The sequence below is a fragment of the Falco rusticolus genome, chromosome 8, assembly GCF_015220075.1.
Source record: "Falco rusticolus isolate bFalRus1 chromosome 8, bFalRus1.pri, whole genome shotgun sequence".
Classification (NCBI taxonomy): Eukaryota; Metazoa; Chordata; class Aves; order Falconiformes; family Falconidae; genus Falco; species Falco rusticolus.
In genome coordinates, this window is record NC_051194.1 from 59263862 (window position 1) to 59288764 (window position 24903).

At 51.2% G+C, this 24903-nt stretch overlaps 1 protein-coding gene across 1 annotated transcript in view; it reads left to right on the forward strand.

Annotated features, from left to right (window-relative positions):
• LOC119152687 (aryl hydrocarbon receptor-like) overlaps positions 1-24300 on the forward strand; it is a 28642-nt gene extending 4342 nt beyond the window's left edge. Inside the window, 12 exon segments of the mRNA XM_037398291.1 lie at positions 9108-9214; positions 13997-14086; positions 15034-15061; positions 15064-15150; positions 15373-15460; positions 15462-15498; positions 16324-16526; positions 16639-16748; positions 17082-17223; positions 17875-18170; positions 18173-19488; positions 20959-24300. Coding sequence (XP_037254188.1) covers positions 9108-9214; positions 13997-14086; positions 15034-15061; positions 15064-15150; positions 15373-15460; positions 15462-15498; positions 16324-16526; positions 16639-16748; positions 17082-17223; positions 17875-18170; positions 18173-19488; positions 20959-21114 — 2660 coding nt within the window. The 3' untranslated portion in view covers positions 21115-24300.
• The last annotated feature ends 603 nt before the right edge of the window (positions 24301-24903 follow it).

The window sequence follows — 24903 nt, forward strand, 5'->3', positions numbered from 1 at the left end:
GGCTCCCAAATCGAGGGTCCTATCCCAACATCAGTGGCTGACGGGCTTCTACCTTCTCCTTTCCTATCCAGGTCTCTTTTCCTTCACAACAGTCCCCCCCAGGTGCTGTAATTTTTTATTCCTCCTTGGTGAGACAAATATTTTTAATTTTCATTCACCGCCTTAACCTTCCTCCCTGTCCTGCAGGAGGCTTTTTCATCGTGTATGGCTCGGGAGGGGTGGGAGTGTGCTGCAGGGCTGCCACTGCCCAGAGCTGAGGAGCCAGGCATGCTGGTCTGCATCTCCCCCCGAGCCCAGGAGCCCTCTCCTCTCTCCCCTCTGGTGCTGAGGACTGTCCTTGGAGCAGTGCAGCAAAGCCAAGCCGCCTTGCTCCTGCCATGCTGCCCTCCCTCACCCCTAGCCCCCGTGTCCTGCTGTTGGGCAGCCGGTGCCACCGTGCCGGGGTCTGCACAGCACGTCATACCAGATGAGCGCCAGCGGCTTAGCCCGGCGGTGCCTGGCAGGCTGCTCCCCTGTAATCCCTCCCTGTTCCTCCCCTTGATACTAGGGCCTGGCAAACACTGCTGGCTTATGTGGGGGTCCCCATTTCTTCTGCCTCCCTCACCTTCTGGAAAGGGGGAGAGAAGGGAAGATGCTCCAGGGGAAGGTTTGTCGCTGGGTCTCACCCTGCTTGATGATTTGTTTGAAAAAAAGGAAGATGCCTCAAAGATACCTTGTCATGTGGCTGTTGGATAACATCTGTGTTGCTTGGTCCACTTAAGCACCTGGTGGGAAGACAATTGGCAGGCCTCAGAATGGGTAAGGGCTCAGTCTCGAGAAGTATCTCTCACAATTTGTTCCTGCAGTGTGCTGGGAAGGTTGTCCAAGCTTTGCTTCTCATCCTACAGGCAGCCTGGCGCTTCTGCAGTGTGAAAGCTAGCCCCCGATGAGCACTCACTTGCCCTTGCAGGCCAGCTCGGTGTCCCCAGGGGGTCCTGTGCCTCTCACAGACCTGTGTCCCCATGGCTCTGTTCCCAAGTGCCAGCACACTGGGGCTTTGCCAGGATTCTGCAGTCACCTGAAATGACCTCAGCTGGGCTTTCATGGGCTTGTGCTGTTTTGGAGGGCTACAACGCAGCATGGCTTTTCCAGCCGTTCCCCAAACTGCACCTGGGGAGGAGGCAGCACGCTGCCTGGCACACGGCCATTTGGCTTCGGGTGGTCACTCTGGCACCGACATTCAGCAATTGACCTGCAGCCTTTGTTTCACAGGATTTCTCCCGAGGCTCTGAATTACGTCTAAGGTTTGTAAACTGTAGGAGCAGGGGTAAGAGAAGCTCAGTCCGTGATGCCAAGAGATGCATTTGAGCCCCCCTGCTGAGCCTTGCTGTAAGCCGGTCACGGGCTGTCTCTGCTTTGAAATGGGGCTCCTCAGGGATGCAGATGCACCCCTGCCTGTACGCAGCATCCTACCCACAGAGCTGGGCTTGCCAGCAGCCAGGCACATCCTCTGGGCAACTCTGGATGCATCGCTGGCTGGGAGGAGAGGAGGAAAATACCTTGGCATGTACTGTGGTGTTAGAAATTTTTGGCTTAAGATGGATTATCAGCTGCACAGTCTGTCATCGCGGATCAGAGAGGAGGCACAGCTTTCGTTTTGGGCTGTATGTGATTTTGAGCTATGCATGGTATGTTTTATATGGAAGGAAGGTCAGTGTCGTGGATCCAAAACTGAAGCAGTTTGCCCCTCTCATGTGTTTTTTAAAAAATAACACTCCTGCGGGTGTTGAGGGTTTGGGGGTTTTCCTGGAGTCCTCTTAAAATCTTAGCTGGCCACCTGTAGGATCGAGGTGCAGCCTCAGGGCTGAGCTTAACCCTTTAAACTATGGTACAAATCCAGACAGTTACTGCTAGAGCTGTGATGGCCCAAAAAGTGCCCGAGCTGCTCCCTGGCAGTTGGGTCAGACTGGAAAAGTGCTTTAAATTACATAGTTATTATAGACCATATAATAGTGCCCCTGAAACTTCTGCTTAGAGGTGAGGTCTTGAGATTGGGACGTGCATTTCTGGATGTGTTTAGAGATGAGTAATGTTGCTCGTTTGTTCACTTGGTCTGCTCTCCCACGTTATGAGCTGTTGGCCACGTACTGCAGATAGCTGTAGCAATAAAGCCTAAGGCACGGTTTAAGAAAATAAAGCCTAGTCCTGTTCTCTTAATTGCCTAGGTAATGAGCTGGCCTTGGAGGAGCAATTTAAGCTGGAAAAGTCTTGTGACTTCCCTTAGGTAGGCAGTTTTCCCACTGTGTGCTTTCCCTGCCAAATACTTCTCCATGGCTCTCACGAGAGTAGCTGGTAGGAAGCTGTCAGAGGTTCCTGGGGTTTGCACTGGGCTCTTGATGGCTGCCAGCTCTGCTGCCCACCAGCAGCTCAGGTCTCTCAAGGCTCCTAGAAACGCAGGTGTGGGAGCAGAGCTGGCAAGAAACTCCAGATTAAGGTTCCAAGGTGGGAAATGCACACCTAAAGCTCCTGGGGAATGAGTGGTGAGAGCGGGAGAGTTCACACTGCTATTGATGCTGCAGGAAGGAGGGAAAGCCTGGCAGGTCCTTGTCATCTTTGTCCTGGTTTAAACCTCTGCAAATGCTTCTCCCTTTGAGACAAGTGCCTTTGGTGACACGACAGAAAGCTATACATCGTCAAAGCCTCCTTGCTTTTAAAAGTGCAATTAGATCTTTTAACAGGACATCCATTATTCACCACACATGTTGACGGAAGGTGGTATATCCACACCATTCAGGCAAGGGATAAATAATTCATCTATTTAATGAAATTTGTGTCAACGGGGAGCTGGGCCAGGTATTATGAAATGGTAAGTAAAACCATAATATCCATTATGAATAAGCAAAGAGAAACTCAAGAAGTATTTGCTAGTTCCTAGAAAATGGGCTTTGTACAGCTCAGCGGTGAGATCCGAACTGATGGTTCATCAAGCTGGGGAGGAGATGGCTCTGCTGCTTAGTTTCAGCAAATCTCTGCCTGCTTCTCTCACCATTTCCATTATGCTCTTTCCTTCTAACGCATTTCAGACACTCCTCATCGGAGGAGCTGCTGGCTATATCCACTAAGTTTTCCTTTTATGTGGAAGTGGAATAATTTTGAATTGACTGGTAAGAGCTCAGTTCATGTTCAACAGTAACAAAAAAGAAAACCTCCAAAGATCCAAAAAACCAAAACAGAATGGGATACATTTTACTGAGTGCATGTTTCTGTTCTTTGCTTCTCAAAACAGTTGGAAATGTGTAAGCTTGCTGTAAAACATGTGGATTAAATGACGGAGCAGTGATCAGATTTGGCAAGCTGACAGCGTAAGGTGCCATCGGAGATGCCAAAGAGGAGGCTGCAGTACTTCACCTGCCTTCACAACAGCAGTTTAACTTTCCACCAGTTTGAGCGTGGCAATCAAGGTGGCATTTGGTCAAATTTTGCTCCCTTAGTATCATGCTGCTGTTCTCTGCGTTGCATGCTCCTGCTGAGACACAGCTGTGTCACTTGGGGGCTTCCCACTGGTGGAAATGAAAGCTCCTGTGCTGATTTCACCGGAGCACTGCAGAATTCATGTGTCGTGCTGGAAGCGTAGGGCTGGGCTCTCCCTTGGCATTTTTAGGTTGGATACACTTGCTGTCAGGGGTGGATGTGGCAGGTCTTGGAGGATCGCCAGGGCAGTGCCTCCAGGGAGGGCGGCAGGCAATGCAAGCCCTTGTTAGCAGAGAGACCTTGCCCAGCCGAGGGAGGAGGGAGATGGATGGTAGGGAACCTGGGACCCATGTGAGCTCATCAGCAAAACATTTCTTATGTTACGGGGACACCCCCCCCCCTTTTTTATTTTTAAAGGAAAGTATTATTCTGAGAGCGGGCAAAACCACATTTCTGTGTGACTCTTCTAAATTAAAAGTTTATATTAAACATGAAAAAACTTCTAGTTTATTCAGAAGAAACCCAGAGGGTGTTTTTTAGATTTCCAGTATTGTATTTCTTCTTTGCAGTAAAGTGCAGGAAAACAATTTTGAGGAGTTATTTAACGTAAGAGGGTGTGTACAGAACAGCAGAGCTGCAGGTCCATCTGCCTGTGTCTTGGAGTTGAAGAGGTGGGTGGGAAAGGAAGATCTGGAGGTATCTCGTAGTAAGGTTTTTATTCCCATGTGAGTGGGGGACCTGCTTTTCAGGGAATTGGCACAAATGGCAGAGAGAGGTGGATAGTAGGCAATCTAATTAATAAATAAATCAATCAGTCTCTCCTTCCCCCAGAGAATGACTGATGTGTGCTAGGGTGTTGAGCTCTATGGCAGAATGCTTGCAGGGAGCACCATTACCGAAACTCCCCTCTCCCCTGGCAGGTCCTGCTCAGACTAATAACTGCCATGCAGATGTCTCTGCCATTACTTGCAGCTGGGTCTAGTGTTTTCTCACCGCCTTTAAATGATGCCAGCAGTGGTGGGGAGACACGACCCCTCACTGCTCTTGAAGAGCCATGAAGCTGTTGGGTTTCCTTCTGCTGCCTTCCCTGCATCAATGCCTGGAGTGGGTTTGGGACAGAGTCGTCTCGTTTTCCTCCTTCACAGTCAGCAGCCAATGCAAAACTCTGCTCCCACGTGGAGGTCTTGCCATGTGGAGGGAAGGGGGCTGGGAGATATCCTCACAAAAATGTTAATACCCGCTTGTTGGTGCCGATATTTCTCAGGTCTGCAAAGCCCTGGCAGGTTCAGGAGTTCACTGGCAAACCTGGTAGGCGGCGAGGTGTCCCTTCAGCATCACGTGAAACAGCTTCCCAGGCTGGGTGCCGGGGGGAAGCACCCTCCTGGAGATGGAGGGAGGAAATCCACTCCCTTGGCCCCCCTCAGCCCTGCTGCTCCTGGGGGGGTGACAGCACAGGGCCAGGCAGCAGAGACTGGGTGAGCAATGTGGGCACCTGTGCGTGAGGACCACCACCATGCAGAAAACATCCCCCTGTGGGGAGGCAGAGGTGGGCAGGGGGCTTGTCTCGGAGATGGGGCCAGGCGGGGAGAGATTTTCTTGCTCTCAGCTAAAAAGCTTTTTGTGGCAAAATAGCCTGCAGGTCCTGGCAGAAGTTTTTTTTTTTTTTTTTTTCTTTTTTTTTCTTTTTTTTTTCTTTTTTTTTTCATTTTTTTTTCTTTATTTTTTTTTTATTTCTTTTTTTTTCTTTTTTTTTCATTTTTTTTTCTTTCTTTTTTTTCTTTCTTTTTTTTTCTTTTTTTTTCTTTTTTTTCTTTTTTTTCTTTTTTTCTTTCTTTTTTCTTTCTTTTTTTTCCCTTTTTTTTTCTTTTTTTTCTTTTTTTTTATTTTTTTTATTTTTTCTTTTTTTTTTATTTTTTTTGCTTTATTTTTTTTTGTTTATTTTTTTTTATTTGTTTTTTTCCTATTTTTTATTTTTTTCTTTTTTTTCTTTTTTTCTTTTTTTCCTTTTTTTATTTTTTTTTTTTTTTTATTTTTTTTTTGTTTTTTTTTCTTTTTTTTTTGTTTTTTTTTGTTGTTTTTTTTTTTTTTTTTTTTTTTTTTCCTTTTTTTCTTTTTCCTTTTTTCTTTTTTTTTCCTTTTTTCCTTTTTTTTTTTTCTTTTTCCTTTTTTTTTCTTTTTTTTTTTCTTTGAAGAAATAGCAAGAAAAATGTGCAAGCCTTGCTGCTTTCAGGTGACTGACTTCTCTGTCCTCACTTCCTCCTCCTACCGCTGCCAGCGGCAAAGGTGATGCTGGTGGCATGAGAGAGGGAGCCCAGGAGAAGCTACATCCCTCTCTCTTTTTTTTTTTTTCTTTTCTTTTTTTTCCCTTTTTTTGCCTTTTCCTCCCCCCCCCTGCAAATACCTGTTCCCAGTCATGCAGTGAGGGCAAAGACTGCACCTTGTCTCCTCACCGACATGAAGACATGCGCTCTGTCGGGAAGGCCACCTTTCCCTGGTGCTGAGCTTGCCCCATTGCTGCCTTGCCCTTCCCCGGGGTAGCTGGCCAGGCGGGGAGGATGCCGCGGTGGCTCTCCGGCTCGTCTCCGCTCCGTCAGCCTGATGCGCTGCGACAGTTCTGCTGAATTGCTGACCCGAGGGGCTGTGCAGGGCTATTTATGGAGAGACAAAGCCGGGGGACACCAGGCAGGAGGCCAGCCTGAGATGTCCCCAGCCAAGAGCATGTCGTCTTTGGGGTTCCTTGGGTGGCTCGGATGGAAAACATGCTGTTTGGTGAAGGTCACTGGAAAATCCCCATGGAGATTCCGATTTATATGAAAGCAACCCCTTGGCCCCAGTGGCTTGATCCTGTTTCCAGGAGCAAGCTGGATTTAGTGGCAGGCACCTGCACGGAGGACAGCGGGCCATCCTCCGATTTTTAATGTGTTTCCTCCAGCCCCACAGCTTAGGGGCAGCACAGATGGTGATAGCAAAGCCTGGCTTTAGGCAGTGGTTGCTTTCCTTTTGCAGTGAAACATCAAACCATTAAACCAGACCTCTGAACAGAGGGCAGCACCCTTTTGCTGCTCTGCTATCATCCAGGTTTATTTTTATCTTGCACCTCCAGCACAGCAGTCTGGGAGCTAGCAGAGGAGGACTGAAGACCTTTAATAATTCATAGCTCCTACATTTTGCTCCCAGGGATCAGAAAAGTGAGTGGCTGGAAAGGCGCTGCCAGAAACCTGCTTCCTCCACACCACAGGACCCTGCCTGGGTGTTGCGGCCACCGTGCTTGCATGCTGCTGTACCCGGTAGCCCGCCCATACCCAGGACTTTGGGCAGGTTTGGTGGTCTCTGACCCGGGCAAGGGACCACAGGCAGTCCCTGGGCAGCAGCGTTTGCAGCGGGATGGTGTGCAGGGTGGGGGAGCAGCCGGGACGTGGCAGTGCGTGCATGTCTGCCCCAGCAAGCTCTGGACTGACATGCTGTTGTACAAACACCTGCTGTAACTTCAGTCCTGGGATGCCAGCCCCTCAGCGTTCAAATAGCTCCTGAAATAATCTGTGCAGGCCGAGCCCAAGGGGAATTTCCCAGACCTACCAGAAGCAGAGGTTTCACTGCCATACAATTTTTTTTTTTTTTTCTTCTTTTAATTAAAATCAGTAGTAGAACCAGGACGTGCTTTGCATTTGGTTATGGAGCAGAGTCAATCTTTGGGATGGTCCTGTGTCTGGTGTAGAACATTTACCCCAAAAAGCCTCGCATGTGTACCAGTGAGGCTCTGCAGACTGCAGCATTCCTCCTTGTTCCTACCCACCTGTGAGCCAGTGCTTGGCAAATGCCTGCTGAGGGCACGGATGACTTTGGGACGGAAGGTGAGCCGTGGTGGTAGAAGAGAGGGTGGTGTGCCTTTGTTATGTGCTTGGCTTCCCAGCAGACAAATGCTGACAGATGGGGGGACTCCGCTTTGGAGACCGAACCAGTCCCTCCACTCGCGGGTGCCCTGCAAACACAGGTTCTGCTGGGTTCAGCTTCAGACCTCGTGGTCCTGGAAGGCTCAGAGATGCGTCTGGAGCATCTGCCTTTTGCAGCGGCTGGGAAGCTGCTTGCCCATGAGCTTCTGCACGCAGGTGCTTCGTTCCTTCAGGATCTGCTCCACGCAGATGGAGGTGTTGAGCTTCGGCAGCTGCTTTGGCAAAGCACAGGGTGAGATGAGCATTATGAGCCTGGTTTTGTTTACGTGCTGGTGGCTGGTGTGTTGTGCCTTCTGACTTGCTGCTCTGTCTCAGCTTGCGGCTTTGCTCCCGCTGACAGCTTCATGGGGTGTTAAATTACTTCCAGGGTCCACTTGATGCTCCTGTTGCGTCTGAGCATGGCAGCCCCTTGGCATGTGTAGCACAGGAGCTGGGAAAGGCAAATTCCAAAGAGCTTTTGCTCTCCCTGAGCAGGAGCAAGGGAGCGCACCAGGCAGGCTGCAGTGGTAGCACCTGCTGGTGCTTCACACCTTTCCTCCCAGGTACTGGTAGGAGCAGCCAGTTTATCAGTGGCCAGATGCTGTCTTCTGTCCCAATGGTGCTTGCAAGAAGCTTCCTGGCTTTGCTGCAATCTCCATTGTCTCCTGGACAGGCCTGCCATGCACGGGCTTGTTGTTATCTTACTCTTTAAGTATTATCCACGCTGAAATATCCCTCGGATTTGTTCTCTGGGTGACTACAGTACAAAATTTACAGATGCATCTTTTTAGTTGGACTGAGTGATGGATTTCCTCATCCGTGTTTATTGTGCATTGATCACTATCACATTGCCAGTGATCTCGGGTGTCTACGTTTGTATCCACGTGTGTGTTTTTCCATGTTGTTTTTCTCCTACTGTGAGCTGTGGCTTGCCTTAATTTGATTCAATAAACTCGCCATGCTGCTGAACTGTAATGTGACATCATTGACTGGGCTATCTGGACTGTACCCTTCAAAACAGCATGTTCCTTGTCCTGGAAGGGTGAGGTTTGCTGCAACACTTTTTATGTAGGAAAGACTTCTGCTGCTGTTGGTCTGCTGTCCTTTGCAGTCAGGGCGTGCATGAGCTGATCCGTTCTAGTACAGCACCACAAAGACATGCTGGGTGCAGTGACTCCCCCAGCAAGAACAGAGCTGCTGCCATGCCCCGAGAGCCAGCGGGGTGTGCGTGGTTTGGCACCAAGGGCTGGCTCTTGCTGTTTGCAAGGAGTGGTGTGAGGCATTGACTCTGTGTCCAGACTGGGATTGGGGACCTCCATGGTTGCTACTGCTAAATGATAAGGGAGACTGCTAGCTGGTGAGCTCACTGAACATGTCCTTTTGGGCTGGTGATTGCAAGTAACTGCTAGTAAACACAGGACCTCATAGGTATTCTGCTGATGCCTATCTGATTTCATGACCTGTGGCTTTAAGGTCTTTACTGGTAGGTTGTTAAAGGTCTAAGAGTGGCGGGGAAGGGGAGGGGGGAAGTTGAGGGTATTGGAAGATGGGGAAAAGTTCTATTAAAATCATCTCTTTTGAGGGGTGAAGCAAAGGGCCAACTACATCACAGCTTCCCCTGGCACAGCATTGTCCAGCATTGCAGCCAGGTCCATGTTTTGGAAGTTCATGGTGGTGTCTTGCGTGTGTTACTGCAGCACTGAAGTCCCTTCCCTTTGCTTTGTGCAGTTGCTCTAAAGAATCATGGTGCCAAAGAAGCGGAGAGGGACGGAGACTGCGGCAACGGAGCAGGTCCGGGCTCGGCAGCAGTACCGGAGGGTGAGCTGCTCCTGCAGGTTAGTGCTCCTCGTTGGACTCCTCTCCCTGGCAGATGCCTTCGAGTGATTTTCCTCTTTTCCCCTTTCCAGCTCCTTTGAATTTTACCCAAAGAGCAGGCTGTTCTGTTGTTGATTTCAGGGTGTTTTGGTGCAGCAGTGATTTCACGTGGCGTAGCTCATAGTGCTTCTGACTGAGCAGAGGTTTAAGACCTCTTTAGGTCCCTGGGGCAGAAAATGTGTTGCTTCCCCCCTCATTTTCCCGTCCTTTCTGGAGAAAATTGCCATCTGTAAATTGGCTGTGTGTAATAAACCCTCCATCTGGGTGGAAGCAGCGCTGAATTTCTGAGCACAGAGTTTCAGCTCTTCTGCTTCTCTGCCCTCTCATGTAAATGGGCCATAGGTGTAACACGGAAGCCAAGCAGAGCAAGATGTTTTAAGTTTGGTTTTTGATATGAGCACACTGGTGCCGACTTAGGGGTGTTTCTCAAATGCTGGTGAAAATAGGGAAGAAAATGTCATGGAAGTCTTCCCTGATTTTCAGGCAGTGATGCATGACACTGAGCACCTAGACAGGTGCTGATGGGCCATATGCTCAGCCCATATACACAGGGTATGTGGCTGTACCCCAGCAGCTCTACGAGAGGCATATATTTGGCTCCTTTGGTGATGCTGGAGGCGACGCTGGCGATGCTGCAGCGTGGCTGGGCTGAGCCTGCTGCTTCCATGGTTTATTCAGAGACGCCAGGAGATGACCTTCTGTCTACAGCCTGTGCACAGTGAATAGGAAGAGGTCAGACTCCAGCAGCGCAAGGTCCTGCAAGGACGCAGGTCTCCCCTTCCCGCCTGGCACCAAAGCACAGGCTGCAGCACTGTCCCCTGCCTAGCTGTTGTCCAGAGCGGGCCAAGCACGCTGGCCAGCCCCAACTCCTGAAAGTTCACTCAACAGTAAGTGTAATTACTGTCCTGCTTGAGAGCTGGGGAGCCAGGATCTGTGTCTAGTGAGAGAAATGCTAAAGCTAGGCTGGTTAATAACCAAAAACCTGAGGGTTTTCTGCTGTGGATATAACAAAACGGTGCTTGGCAGAGAATGCTGGGGGTTGATGTCCTACTCATTAATTCCTCCCAGTTTGATGTCATCCTTTTAGAGGTACTGAGCTGGGTGTTAAATGCTCTGGGTTTAGGTTTGGCTCTCCCGGGGGTCTGTATGCATGCTGCTGGATGTGGCAGGGAGTCAGGACCTGCCTCTGCGCCCCAAGGAAACGCTCCTACATGTTTATACAACTACTGCCACCCGGTGTGTCACCTTTGACATCCAAACTTCCTTTGTCTCAACTCTTGGTCCACCCAGATTCTTCCCTTCCCCTCCCCTAATTTCCCAGCTTTACTTTTTTTGGTCTGGCCTTTTGACCAAGGCTCTCTCCAGGAGCAATCTCAGCAAGAGGAAGGTAACTTAAACTGAGTTTGAGCATGAAAATCCCTCTAACAGTACTAAGACCTTAGCAAGGTTGAGACTGAGTGGAGCATCTCTGCCCAGGTGCACGGTGATGCAGGTTACACACTGCTGGCTGCAGGGTATTGAATCTGCCTGCTGGTCAGTGCCCTGAGGGAAGAAGAGAGTGCTGCAAGATGTTGCTTACTCCTGCTGCAGCAGAGTAATGCCTCTGAAGCTGCTCAAGGGTTAAAGTGCATTTCGCAGCACTAATTAACCTCTGCAGCAGATTCCCACACACTGAGGTCAATCCCAGTAAATAGAGAGAGCGTTTGTGCCCAGAATAAAGGGAAGGCGAGGGGGGAGAAACACCGACCTGGACAATGAAACAGGAGTTGGCAGCAACAATAGCTGGACTTGGCTGAGACTACACGCTAGACCCTAATTAATCCTGATGTCTATACATTACAAAGTGGGGGAAACAGGCCAGGGCTGGCTACTGTGGCTTCCCTGCCTGCAGCCAAGTCAGTGGTACAAGACATTTTTGGCTCTGGACAGCCATGGGGCTTCTGGGGTCTGTGCTGCAGGAAGATCCCTGCCTTCTAGAGGGCTCCTGCTTCAGGCTGGCAGGAGTGTCCCCATGGGGACCTCTTGCCCTTAGGGAGGGGTGTCCGGGTAGTGCTGTCATGACAGTGAAAGCTGTGCAGCTTCTGGGAAGCTAAACTGGTGATTTCCTTGGGTTTTCATGGCCATTGCTCTTAGGCAGCATCATGGGCTTGAAGGTGCTTACTGGAAGTCTATCGGGCTCATTTCAGAGCTGGGGAAAAGTGAGTCACAGAGTGATGCCTTCCACTCAGGATCAGGGGGAGACTCCCATGGACCTGCTCCCAGCCCTGGCAAGGTGATGACAAGGTCTTCAAAGCATGGGGCTCTGTGCCAGAAAGGCTTGCTCCCCATGGTTGGCAAAGGTTGGTGCAGTGCCTGTGTGCCTGCAGCACTTAGGGCTACTCCCCTGGATCCTGCTGGTGCCTGTGGTAGCAATGTTCTGCATATCAGCTCCTGCCTGGTGCCAGAAAACAGGGATGAAAAGCCAGGGCTCCTGGGACAGCAGCTACACTCCCAAACTGGTAGGGAAGCTCCTCTGCACCTTCTAAACTGCATGGATCTCCAGGTGCAAAGGACACTGTCAGCCAGCACCCTGGTCCCTTCTACCGTGTCCTTCCCTGCTAGCCCTGGGGCTGCTCGCTCAGAGAAAACACCCAAATTACTTCCCAAATTTGAGGGATGAGCCCTTCTTGAGGAAGACGAAGGCTCTGAGCAGCTCAGTCCATTTCTGCCAGGAAATGCAATGCTCCCTTGGATATTGACTTTGCAGTCCTGGAGCTCGAGGAGAGGATGGAAGGACCAGTGAACTGTAAAATATGTAAGTTGTGTAACATTAAAAATGCATCAGAAATTTCAGATTGATGGCTGCATTTGCTGTTTTCTGTGGGGCAGGTTTAGCGCTTCAAACCTGCATGGGTGAAGCAGCTTGAGTATTTCTTTTGTGAGAACAGAGCACAGCATTCAGCCTGTTTGGGTGGAGGGCATGCACGAATGAGCGTGTGCTCCAGGACAGACTGTTGCCGTTGTGTAAATCTGCACACCACGCAGAGAGAGCGCTCCAGAGGAAGAGGAGCATGGCTGGGAGCATCTTGTGGCTAACACATGCATCCCAGGCACAGGTGGCTGCAGACATCCCTTTTCGCCATGACCACGGATGCGTGGTCCTTTTGCTGCTGTGTGGTGCTTTGGAAGGACAGTGCTGTACAGGGTGGATGAGTGCCTTGCAGCAGGTTGTTGCTGGTTGTGAGTTTGGGGTGAATAATTTATTTGCCGGAAGGAGAAGGTGCTCTGAGGTCAACCAGTGATTCTGTGGTTTTCCCCAAAGTCCAGGGATCAGACTCAGTCTGTCCTCCCTCCTGTTTTGGAAGAAGATGGCTTTTCAGAAATCAGATGGTTTTGCTATGGTTTCAAAACCCATACTCTTATTCTTTAGTTTTCACCTTTCCCATTTTCACTGGTTAAGGCTCTTTGCAGCATTGGGTTGGCCACCTCAACCGCAGGGTGATTGATGGATGCTGGAGGAGGGAGAGAGCAATGGAGATAACACCTTTCTTGCCTTGTTCCTTGTCCACAGACAGCCCAGGTAGGCATGCCACGGTCTTTCTCCAGGTCTCTCCCCTGGCACCTGGCAGGGACAGGAGGGATGCAAATGAAGGCAGGAGCTGGGTGGGTTTCTCCCAAACCAGCAGGAGTATCCCCATCCGCATGGGCCAAGCAGCAGCAGGGAATGCGCAGCCAACGCTGGCAGCACGCAGCCATCTGCGGTGGGTTTGCTCTTCACTGAACATCCCCCTGCTGCATTTCCAGCCTCACGCTGTCCTAAGCCACGTGCAGCTGCCCAGACCCTCCTGGGTGGTGGGGAGGACGGGAACCACGTGAGCAGAGCCACCCAGGTAGATGCAGTTCAACATTAAATGCAGCCGACATGAAACGCTGTTTTGATTCAAGGTTGTCAGAAAAGCTTGTTTCCGCCAGAATACCAGAATGGACCAGTGCCTGATGGTGTCCGGTTTCGTTCTGCAAGCAGTTCTGAGATTTGTATTTGCTCTTCGCATAGGATGAGTATAAATGTCCAAATCTGAGTCTGAGTGAACACTTCCGGGATGGAAGCAAAGTTTTCCATCAGTTTGGATTAGGATACGCTTGGGCAGCTGTACGGAAGAGCTACGTGACCTCAGAGAAACCCAGCAGAAGGTACCATCTGTTTTCACGGTGAGAACAGCTCTGCCGGTGTTGATCCCCGGTTTTGTCCAGCCAGCCTTCAGTTGGTGGAGTTTATTCAAGCAAGGCAGAGCAGAGGAAAACCTGCGAATGAGCTGCAGGCCTTGACCTCTGCTCGGTAAAGCAGACGTGTCAGGGCTGCAGAGACCTGTGTTTTAGGCACACGTGCTCTGGCATCGTGGCAGGGTACGTGTGTAGAGGCAATTGCAAGGAGGGAGGTACCTGGTGCTGTTCCCACCCTGCAGGAAGAGTATGAAAAGAAGCTGCTTGACCAGTGCATTGGAGGATTTCGTGAGAGCCAGGGCAGTACCCACGGTTACAACAGCGAGATGCCATTGGGAAGGGTGTCCTTTCCTTCCAGGGCTTCCCGTGCTTTGTCTCCTGCCTTACACCTTTCTCTTGGTGGAGCAGTGGCTCAGTTGCCTGCTAGCTGGGACCGGACAGGACTTGGGTGACCAGTGTTTGAGCAGAATGAGGCTCACCATCCTGCCAGAAAAGGGTGATGAGAGCATGGGGTGTACCTGCTGATCTCCTCCCTCTCCTAGGCGCTCAACGGCTTCGTGCTGGTGGTTACATCAGAAGGACTGATATTTTACTCCTCGCATACAATACAGGACTATCTGGGATTTCATCAGGTTGGTGGGACACCTCTGACTTGCCGCGGTGGGTATGCAGAGTGGGTTCTTCCTTGGTGGTGGAGAATAGCCCCAAGTTCCTTGCAGGGAGGAAGCTCTGCAGGGATCACAGGGTCTTGGGTGGCTGCATGGGGCTTTTCCTTCATCTTGTAAATCTGGACCCCGTGTTGCCAGTTGTGGTCACGGGAGGCATCAAAGCAACTTTGGTAGCCCACAGATGCTTTCCACCAGCCACCCTGATGGGCTATGAGGTTCATGGCCCCGCTGTGGGAGGGAGATGCCATGGGAGATGTCTGGGGTTCCCTACCCAGTTTGCCTCTGGTGACCCTGGTAAATCCATATGGCCTCCAATGCTTTGTGGTTATTGGGCACCCGGGTAAGCTGGAAGGCACTAGGTCGATTTACGGGGGAAGTGGGACTTACCTACTTAATTTACTGTGGTTTGGTGTTGCTCCCACACATCTGGCTTCCCCACATCTGGGGTAGATAAGAATTGTCCACCTGGGCAGAGCGAGCAAGTCCCGGAGCAGATGCCTTGCTCTCTCGAAAACAGTGGTGGGATGGGGTGGCTTTGCTGGTGGTTTATTCCCAAACCTATGCTTTCATCTCATCCTGTAAGTCAGCACTAGGATTTGAAGGACACCACATTACAGAGATGAGTGTATCAGAGGGAGCTGTATTGCAGATGCTAGTGGCTCTTTAGGATGGGGAGGAGGTCTGCCTCAACGTGGGCAAGGCGTCCTTAGAGCCAGATATGTTGTCTGTTCACACCAGCATTAGCTCTGGTGGAAGATGTCCACCTCATTCAGCCAGGGACCTAGTTTGAGCAACCAGGGAACTGGATAAGATATGGCCAACTGGGGCTGTGACAGACGTTTCCAAGTGGGATGTGAAAACTAGTGCCTGGGGACAGGCTGCAGAGCTCACACACTGCTTTTTTCCTCTAGACAGATGTCATGCACCAGAGCGTCTCGAGCGATCATACGAGGACCAGCAGGAATTCAGACGCAACCTCCACTGGGCCCTCAACCCATACCACGCACCCGAGGGTGAGCCTTCCCAGAGTAAACAGAGGCTGGGAGCAGGCATCCTGGTTGGCACAAGATGTGTAGCATCCCCACATAGACTGGGTGAGGCCAGCTCCCTGCCACGGCTTCATCCAAACTTATGGCTTTCCCCAAGTTTCTGTTGCTGTGCTGTGCAAACTATTGCAGTGCCTGATGCTGGGGCCCTCAGCCCTCGCTGGGGGGATCGTTGTTGCTCCTTTCTCGTCCCTCTCTCTCCAGGGGGAGAGTCTCGGCTCTCTGCTGTCGCCTACAAACAGATCAACTGCCCCCCAGAAAACTCCTCCTTTCTGGAAAGGAGCTTCGTGTGCGCTTCGCTGCCTCCTGGATAATTCCTCCGGCTTCCTGGTGAGTACAGACCCATGCTGTGACCTCCATAGCAGGAGGGGGGTGCAGGCTTGCCCCAGGGGGTTCGTGCCACTACTGAAGCATACAAGTTGGCTTTGAAAGACGCAGCACTCCTTTCTGCCATATACAGCACCTGTCTGTCTCAACAAGGAGGTATTTCTGCTGGTTTTCGTAGGTTTTGTCTGTACCTACAGCCTCTCCATGTGGGTTTTGTTCCTCTCCTCACAGAGATGCTGAATCTTGAACAAAAAGTGCTTTTCCTCTACACGTTTTGCTAGGTTTTTGTTAAGGGCATGTCTTGAGACCACGTGGGTGGTGTTCATTCCTCCTCCTCTCTGCTGCAAGTTGATGGGGTTCTTGCCTTCATAACCATGGGTTCAGCAGCCCTGTTTCTCCTTCTCATACTGCTTTAGTCTGGAAACTCAATACGAAGAGTCCTGATTGTCCCCTGTTTACAAGCAATCTATGATTCCTGATGGGGCTGTGAAATAGCCTAGTTATAATGCAAAGCAGCTGGTGCATTGCATGATGCCCTGATGCAACTGCAGCGTGTGCTCTGTCCTGCAACTGCCGTGTGTTCAAGCCCCAGGCCAGCAGTGAGCAGCTGCAGGGGAAGAAAGCAGTGGGCTGCTGCTGTGGGGAGCTCAGCGTGGGATCCCTTTGATCCTCGTATTTTAGTGGGGAGCACTGGAGTTGCAAGAGACTAGTCACAGGATTGTTTGCATCAACTCTGCAGCAAGACGGCTTGCTTTCCATGCAGCTCTCCTCCCTCTCTTCTCTCTCCATCCAATTTTCTGTGTGACACTGTGTGACTTCTCTTCCCAGGCTTTAAACCTTCAAGGCAGGCTGAAGTTCCTTCATGGGCAGAACAAAAAGTCTGAAGACGGGTCCATACTGCCACCCCAGCTTGCTCTCTTCGCTATCTCCACACCCTTGCAGCCCCCATCCATCCTGCAGATCCGAACCAAGAACATGATCTTCAGGACGAAGCACAAGCTGGACTTCACCCCCTTGGCGTGTGATGCCAAGTAAGCAGCAGAACTGATTTGGGGGCTTCCAGTGTGCCATTCCATACCCTGCCTGGGTGATGTCCCACCCCAGCTCTGCCTCTGGGCTAGGTGCATTCTCGGTCTCTCACAGGGGGAAGATCGTTTTGGGCTACACTGAGGCGGAGCTGCGGATGTGTGGCACCGGCTACCAGTTTGTCCATGCTGCTGACATGCTGTACTGTGCTGAGAACCACGTCAGAAGTAAGAGTCCCTTCTGTGCCCGCCTCTGAGGCTGATGAGTGGGCTGGGACTATGAGCAGCTCTGTTGGCTGCCACGTTGAACCCAGCAGCTCTCTTCCCATAGGATGCTTTGCTTTATGCTTTACTGTGATGCTTTTGCCACTGTGGGGAGCTTAGGGTGGAGCGTAGTGAGGGGCATTTAGCTGGGATGGTGTCCCCTGCATGTGCCAGCCATGCTGCTGCTATGACCCCCACCTGCTTATGATCCCAGATGGAAATGGCAGTGTCACTGGAGGCAGCTCTGTCTCTGGTGACGTGCTGACAGCCCTCAGCATGCGTGCTTCCTCCTGACAGTGATGAAGACGGGTGAGAGTGGCCTGACGGTCTTCCGCCTGCTGACGAAGGAGAATCGCTGGAAATGGGTGCAGGCCAACGCGCGGCTCGTCTACAAGAACGGCAAGCCTGAGTACATCATTGTCACGCAGAGACCCCTTGTGTAAGTGCCATCTGGGTCAGCCCAGGCTGGGATGTGACTTTTTCCATCAGTGTGGGCTCTGGGATGCCCCAAGCAGGGCAAGATGTTTGATTTGTCATTGTTTCTTGTGCCTTTTAAAGGAGCAGCTGTAGGATACTGTGCTTTGATGCTGTTCAGTCATATCCCCCTCTGCAAGGCAACCTCACACCCCTGCCCTGGTGTACTGGGTGCCGGTCCAGGCTTGCCCTGGGGAGACTGGTGGTGGCTCTCCAGCAGCTGTACGGACATGTGGGTGCAGGAATAGCAAGGACCTCAAATGTGGCTGCTGTATAGCAGCAGCCTGACATCCCTGTCCTAAGGGGTGACTGCAGCATAGATGAGAAGGGAAAAGGTGTGACTTGGGCCTGGCAGAGCTCTGTTACCTTTTGTGTTTTATGTATCATCTTGGTTATGCTAAAGATATGTGGGTTTATGTGTGTGTGTATATAAAAATATGTATGAGTGTGTGTAGCTGTACATAAATGCATGTGTGTGTGGTTCTGCTCAGCACATGTGTGCTGGTCAGAGCAAAAGGGCTTTGGCTTGAAGGAATCACAGTTATCCATTGCAGAAGCACTTTGCAGGGTGTGTTTGTGCATGTGCAACCCACAGTCTCCTCTTCCCGCCCTGCAGAGATGAAGAAGGAGGAGAGCACCTTCGGAAACGGTCCATGCATCTTCCCTTTACCTTTGCTACAGGAGAGGCGCTCTTATACCAAAGCGCTTACCCTCTCCCGGGCTTCCACGACCCTTTGCAGAGCAAAGGGAAAACCAGCAAGTCCAAGAAGACCACCCAAACCCATGGAGGGCACTCCCACAAGAATGGTGTTGACCCCAGTTCTCTGCTGGGTGCCATGATGCAACAGGACAAGGCAGTGTACGCCTCCCATCCAGCTCCCACATCTAACCACTCCTTCAGCAGCAGTTTTGTGGACACCTAGAGGATGTGTCCTTGCTGGATGCAGGAAGAGATACCTGGAGTACAGGCGCTGCTCCGGTTTCTTCAAGGGGGGACAGCCTCAAAGAGGAGCTGGTGGATGTGCAGCAGGAGGACCCTCTCTTGGCCACCCTGGACTCACTCTCAATTAAGAGTGACGAGAGCTGTTCCAACAATGAGCTCTTCAGTGCACTGGAGGGCCTGGGGTTGAATGCTGAGGACCTGGAGCTCCTGCTGCTGGACGAGAAAATGGTGATGGTCAATATGGACCCTGACCGCACCCGGTCCCTGAACGACTGCCTGGCCAGCAACGAGATTCTCTCCTACATCCACGCAACTCTGGTGAACAAGCACGAGGAAGGGCAACAGGTCTGCCCCCTGCCAGGCACATCCCCAAGCCCAGGTGGAGGCACTGCTACATACCAGGCCCACGCAGAGAATGAGGACACGCGGTACCTGCCCCAGCATGTGGTGCAGCCCAACATTGCCCCGAGCCAGCCCCCCGCCCCGCTGTGGGAACAGCCCCTCCACATGGTGCCGGGCCAGCCGCCCCCGCTGCTGCCGGAGCTGGCTGAGGGGGAAGAGCTGGGTGACGGCGTGCAGTGGAGGCCAGCTGGGGAGGAGGTTCTGCTCCGCTTCCTCCAGCCAACATGGGGCACCCCATGGGACAAGATGCCCAGCTCACCCTCAACAGATCCCTGCCTGCAGGAGCCACCCAGTGCTCGGCAGCTGGAGGGTGACTTCCTGGCCATGCCGCCCACCCAAGAAGATGCTCGCCAGTCCTTCTCCCTGCCCAGCCAGGGCCGTGTGGGACCGGCCAGCCAGCCGAAACACCGTCACTTGCTGATGAATGGGTTGTGCAGTCACAGCCCTGACTCCACTCCACACCTCCTTCCCAGCAGCAGCCCCAGCCCATGGCAGGACTATGTTTCCCCGCTCCTGGGGTCCCCAGCTCAGCCTGCTTTTTATGGCATCAGCCAAGACTTGATCTCCCAGCACCAGGGCTGCTTGGGTCCAGGGCCTGGGGCGCCAGCAGTACACTTAAACCTGAACAGATTATGCAGCGCTGAAACTGTGGGCAGCAGCAGTGGGGGATCCCAGGAAGAGATAGCTCCATACTCCAGTCTTTTCTCCCCCTCCTCATACCAGCTTATTCCTGATAAGCATCTGAGCCCTGTTCCCTCCATGCCCCAGCACCCTTTTTCTAGCTCAGCTGCAGGGCGCTTTGGGAGCATCGGCAGCCCTCTGGAGATTCCTGTGAGCTCCTACGGGACATACGCCTCCACACTGTGCCAGGAGAGCAGGCGCAGGGTAAGGGCCTTTCTCCACTCTTGTGCTCAGTGTTTTCTGGGCTGGTATTTCCTGCGGGTCTCAGTACAGGGAGGCATGCGTTGTCTGGTTGGTAGACAGGAGTCGCCTTGGTCTAGCTGGTGTGCGGCCAGAAAGGAAGACTTTAGGAGCTTTCCTTTGCACTAAGAGTTGAAGAGCAGAACATCAGAGTGTGGGTTCTTCCCTTTAGAAGGTGGCTGTCTCTGGGTCTGATTTCCATATGGTTTGTTTAATTGCCGTTTCTGTACAGGGAGTTTTTCCAGCCATGTGCTGGTAAGCTTTGATAGGTGGTACAAAGCACATGTGAGATGAAGATCTTCTGTACCATAAGGTTTTTCCTTTGTGGAAGTGTACCCTGGCCTGCGCACAACCCCTGTTGAGAGCCTGTCTGGCTTGGTGCTAGCCCTCCAGCATCACAAGGCGAGGTCTGCAGCCTTGGATCTGAGTGTCACAGTGCCCTTCAGGGCCTGTCCTCGCAAGTGACTCCCCTGGAATTGGGGCCAACAGCCCAAAGCGGGGCTGCTTGGGGAGGGCATAGGGAGTGAAAGCTGCCTGGCCCTTTCCCTTCTCCCTGATGCAGATGCTGTGCATGTCTGTAAGGACCATCAACTTTCTGGGCTGGGGCTGGCAGCATGGAGAGCTGGTCTAAGTCCTGGAGGAGCCTGTCCCTGCAGCGGTGCTTCCCCAGCCCATGGCACCACCAAGCAGGGTGAGATGTCTGGGTTCTGTCTTGCCTCCCTGCTTACCCAGCCCTGCTCTGGTGATTACTATCCCCAGGGCAGCTTGTTGCATCGTGCCAGACATCTTCTCTTACTGGAGGGGTGCCCTGCTGTCTCACAGGCATCTCTGCATTAACCTCAAGTCTTCCCGTTATCCATCTCCTCCAATACCAGGCACTTTCTAGCTCTGTTTAAGAACTTGACTCCGGCCCTGCATAGAGGTTTGGGAGCTTGTAGGACCAGCGAACAGCCCCAACACATCCCTAGTGCCTGGTGGCTGCCTTGTGTGGCTGGCGTGGTTTTGGCTTGCCAGGAGTGTAGCAAGGGTGCAAGACCCAGGTGCTTGCTTCAGATGCAGTCCAGGTGCTGCTGATCTACAGACAGGTTTCATGAGTGAGCTGCAGGGCTGTGGTACCTGGGCAGGCTCTGCAGAGGTCAGTTAGCAGGTCAGTAGGTGAAAGTCAGTGCTAGCTGAGGAGGTTGGATGCACTTGCTTTCTGTGTGCTTTCAGTCTCTTGTCAATGAAGCAGTGGGTCAGCATTTGTAGAGAGGACCTGGGGGAAGGTGTGGGGACCTGTATGGGGTCACTGCCAAGCCCCTGTACCGCCAGGGGTGGTATGGCAGGAGCAGACCTGCTCCCCCTCCGACCAGCCTCCTCTGGGCATCAGCCTGACCAGTGCTAGTAAAACCCTGCAAAATGCTTCAACACGCTGTTTTCTCTCTCTTCTCCTAGCCCGAAAGCAGCTGTGTTTTGCCCAGCTCTCCCATGGGACACCCTGGAGACCACCCAATGCTGGGGGGGAGCCTGGCTCCCCCCTGCCAGCCACATCCCCGGGCAGAAGCGCTGCCAGATCACCCTCATGCCTCCAGCGGTGACTTCTGTCTCTAGGAGAAAAAGACTGGAATGGACAAAGCAGGACTATTCCCTGGGGAAGCAGCTGCCTTCAAGTTGTAGATGACAAGCCTTCCCCGCCACACATGTCCTGCCATTGCTATTGAAGTTGGTCGCTTTGGTTCAGCTGGACTTTTTGCTTCTTTTTTTTTTAAAAAAATTTTTTATCAACTTCCCACCATCCTGCCCCTGCTGAGGCTCCCGGTGCCAGCTCTGTGGAGGTGTCCCTGGCCTGGGGAGTGCAGTAACAGGCAGCAGGGCTGGAAGGCAGATTTCCCTAGGGCACAGGAGCAAGCTGGGCTGTGATGGGGTTCAGCCGGTTCACGCAGCCTCATCTTTATCTCATGGTGTTCAAGAGTTGTGTGGCTCTTGGTCAGCTGGAGGATCTTGGAGCACATTTGTCACTTGTTGTCTCTCATCCTACCCACCCAACCTCCTTACTCGTGTTTCCCTGGTGGGGCAAGTGTCTGCCCATCGTGCTTGCACATCTTACTGGGAGTCAACTTAGAAACGTTGGGGCCTGGTATGGTTGCTGCAGTCTTTTAAATTACATTTGGAGACTAACTGTTGCTCTGAAAGGAAAGACAGGCTTGCTTTCTATCACCAGCCAGGTTTCTGCATTGAAGGTGTGATGTTTGTGTGGCAAATCCCACACTTTGCTGTGAAGCCGGTGAGCAAGCTCTCCATCGCACCAGTCTTTGCAGTTCCGCTGTTAACTGAGTACATTTTTGGGTGCGTTTTGCCAGGCTTTTGGAAACATAGGCTGCTCCTATGGCTGTTGCTTGGCTCCCATGGTTTGGTAGTCCCCAGCGGTGCCTGTGCAAGGCAGCCCTCACCCCAAAAGACAGGCAGGTTTCTGATGGCTGATGTCCTCCAGCTTCACCAAAGCTTTGCATTTACATGCATGATCCAACACAGATGCAAGACTCGTCTGTTAAAAAAAAAAAAAAAAAAAAAAGAGAGAGAGAGAAGGCAGATTTTAACCTCTGATATTAAATATCCTGCCATTCCAGCCAGACACCTGTGGCCAAACTGTACAGATATTGCCTGTTTTATAAAGAAAGTGAACCCTGATTTGTGTTCTTGTGTTGCACTGGTCCTTCCCCATCCCAGCTTTTCCTGTGTCCCAGATGTTCCCATTTGTTAGGATCCAGATTAGAGCTCCTGTAGCAAACACCCTGGGTATTGCTGTACTGTATGTGACATGCCCAGGTAGGCTGATAAGCAAATTTTCTCCTGGGTGATGGGGTCCGAAGTACCTGAGCAGGCAGCAGAGTCATTCGCAAACAGCAGGAGCAGGCTGGCATTGTCATGTAAGCCATACCTTGCATCTGTGCCTAAAAAGATTGCAGATAAGTAATGGAGCTGCCTAACATAAGGAGAATATTTCAGATTTACTGTAAAAAAAAAAAAAAAGTCCAGTAAGCTAAAAAAAAAAGTATAATGAGACTTAATTTTAAGTACTGATAGAGTGATATTTTCCCACAGAAAATAAGTACAGCCCATATGTATGTATATAATATGAGTTGACAGATTTATTTTTATGCCACTCCAGTGGAGGAAAAAACCCTCTTACCTTCCCAAAGTAGCATCCTATGGAATGAGACAAATTGGCTGTTCAAAAGATCGGAAGTACAGTGACCCTTTAAGAAACCTGACAAAGCATCATCCCTCCTCCCGCGTCTCCGGCTTTGGTTTCATGTGAACTTTTATCCTTTTCGTTTCAATAAATGGTTTTGGACCTCAGCCCCTGACATCTCCCTTGCTGGTTGTGTGTCTCTTCCCAGTCTCAAGCATGTCAGGGTTTGTCCAGCTGCAGTGTTGGAGCCCGGGTCTTGCTGCTGGTGACCCGGGACAGGAGCTGCAGCAAGGGAGACAGGCAGGGCTCACCCCTGCGTGGTAGAGGCAGTTGCAAGCTGTGCAATCAGGGTGGTTAAAGACCTTCTTCTGAGTGTTTCCCCCATCAGAGGAAGGCAGAGCCCCTCAAGGGTTCCTACAAAGGAGCTTTCTTAGCTTGTACCTGCTTTACCTGTTTCCTGAGAGTTTGCCCAGGTCATGTGGTGGAGAGAGCCCAGCCTGGGGACCTTTGTCCACTGCCTTCGGTGAAGAGCTGAGGTTTGCAAGGTTGAAGAAGGGGGCAGCTGAGCTTGCATGCGAGTCTGGTGTGCAGTCTGGTTTGGGCACTAGTCTCTGGCTCCTGCCATCCCTGCCTGTAGGAAGCCCTCTGCTCAGGGAGATTTGAGCTGCTTCTAGGTGATGCTTATCCCTCGGCAACAAAAATTTCCTCTGTGTACAATTGCTTTTGGTTCAGTGCTGCTGTCCCATCTGATCCTGGGGACTGCCACTTGCAGGATGTGTAGCCTAGAAGAGCTGAAGGTGAAGGCATCGTTGGGATGGTGAGCAGCCAGGATTGCAGCCACTGCACCGCAGCAACACTCATAGCCTTTGGAATGTTAAGTGCACAGCACCCATCTTCCAGCTCCTGCCATGGACATGCCTGCAGCCCCACAAGTACCTGGAGAGCACTTTCCAAAGTGCTGGAGAGGTTGGTGGGCTGGGCCATGCAGTGGGCACAGCTGCTGCCTGTCCAGGTCATGAGCGTCGTCCCTTCATTGTGGGAGCATCTGTGGCCAGCTCCAGTGGGTGATGCCACCCGGTCGTCAAGGTGGGTTGTGGATTTGTACACCCTGGGGATGTGGCATTTCAGAGGGCTAGTGGGACAGCTTGTGACTTCTCTCTAGAGAAAGCAGACTTCTTGTGCCCCTTCTGTCCTTTGGGAATCAACAGGCACGTGGAGAGAGGTGATAGGTGGGATAGTGAGAAGCCAGGAGGTTAAAATCAGCTGATATACTGAATATTTAAATCTCAGTAGGTTTGGAGAGCTAGTACCCAGGGGTATTAAAAGAATCAGCTGAGTCTCTGATCTGATGATCTGAGTATCTGCTGATTTTAAAGGAATGGGGGGAAAAGCAAATATTCTGCCAGTATTTAGAAAGAATCAGGTGGGATAACTAGAGACCAGCAGGTCAGATCAGGTGGGTTTATATGGACCAGGGCAAATTCTCCAGAATGGCAGCTGGTTGCTTTAAAGTGAAAAGCTTGCTCTTATTGTACAGTGTGGTCTTCATGCAAAATAATATTTGGGTGGGTTTTTTGGTTGTTTTGTTTTGTTTTTCCAGTTAATTTCAAACTTGTTTCTGATTATTTTTTTTTTAACTGAGATATTTGATGGAGAAGGATGAGCGTGTGGTTACAACAGACTTCTGTAAAAGCTTTTTGCTCAACCAGCATGACCTGATTTAAGAAGGTATCTGCAATATGCAGAACTAGAAGCTTCCTCTGGGCCAGGCCAGGAAAGCTCTCTTTCATAGAGGAGTTTGAGATGTGAGCTTTGCTCGGGTTGGGGGTAAAAGTGCCAAGTTTTCTATGAGGTAGTCATGCAGCCTTGCATATATAGTTATACAGAGATCTATCAAAATATAAAATGTATGTATTTATAAATTTATAAAATGTCTATATAATATAAAGTGTCTTTTAAGATAAACCAGCTGATGCTTTTCCCCTCTGATGTTTTTTATAAAATCTGGAAGTCAGAAAAACCACAGGTTTGGTTTGCTGAATATTAAATTTCAGAACATTCCCACCCCCACCTGGCACCTGCTTTTCCATAACAAGGCAGTATTGCAACTTTTCTTAAGTCTGATGGAGACAGGCTGGGAGAATTAGATCTTTTACAGTTTCTGTGCCCTGCTCTGCTTTTTCTCTCTTTTCTTTCCTAGGGAGTTG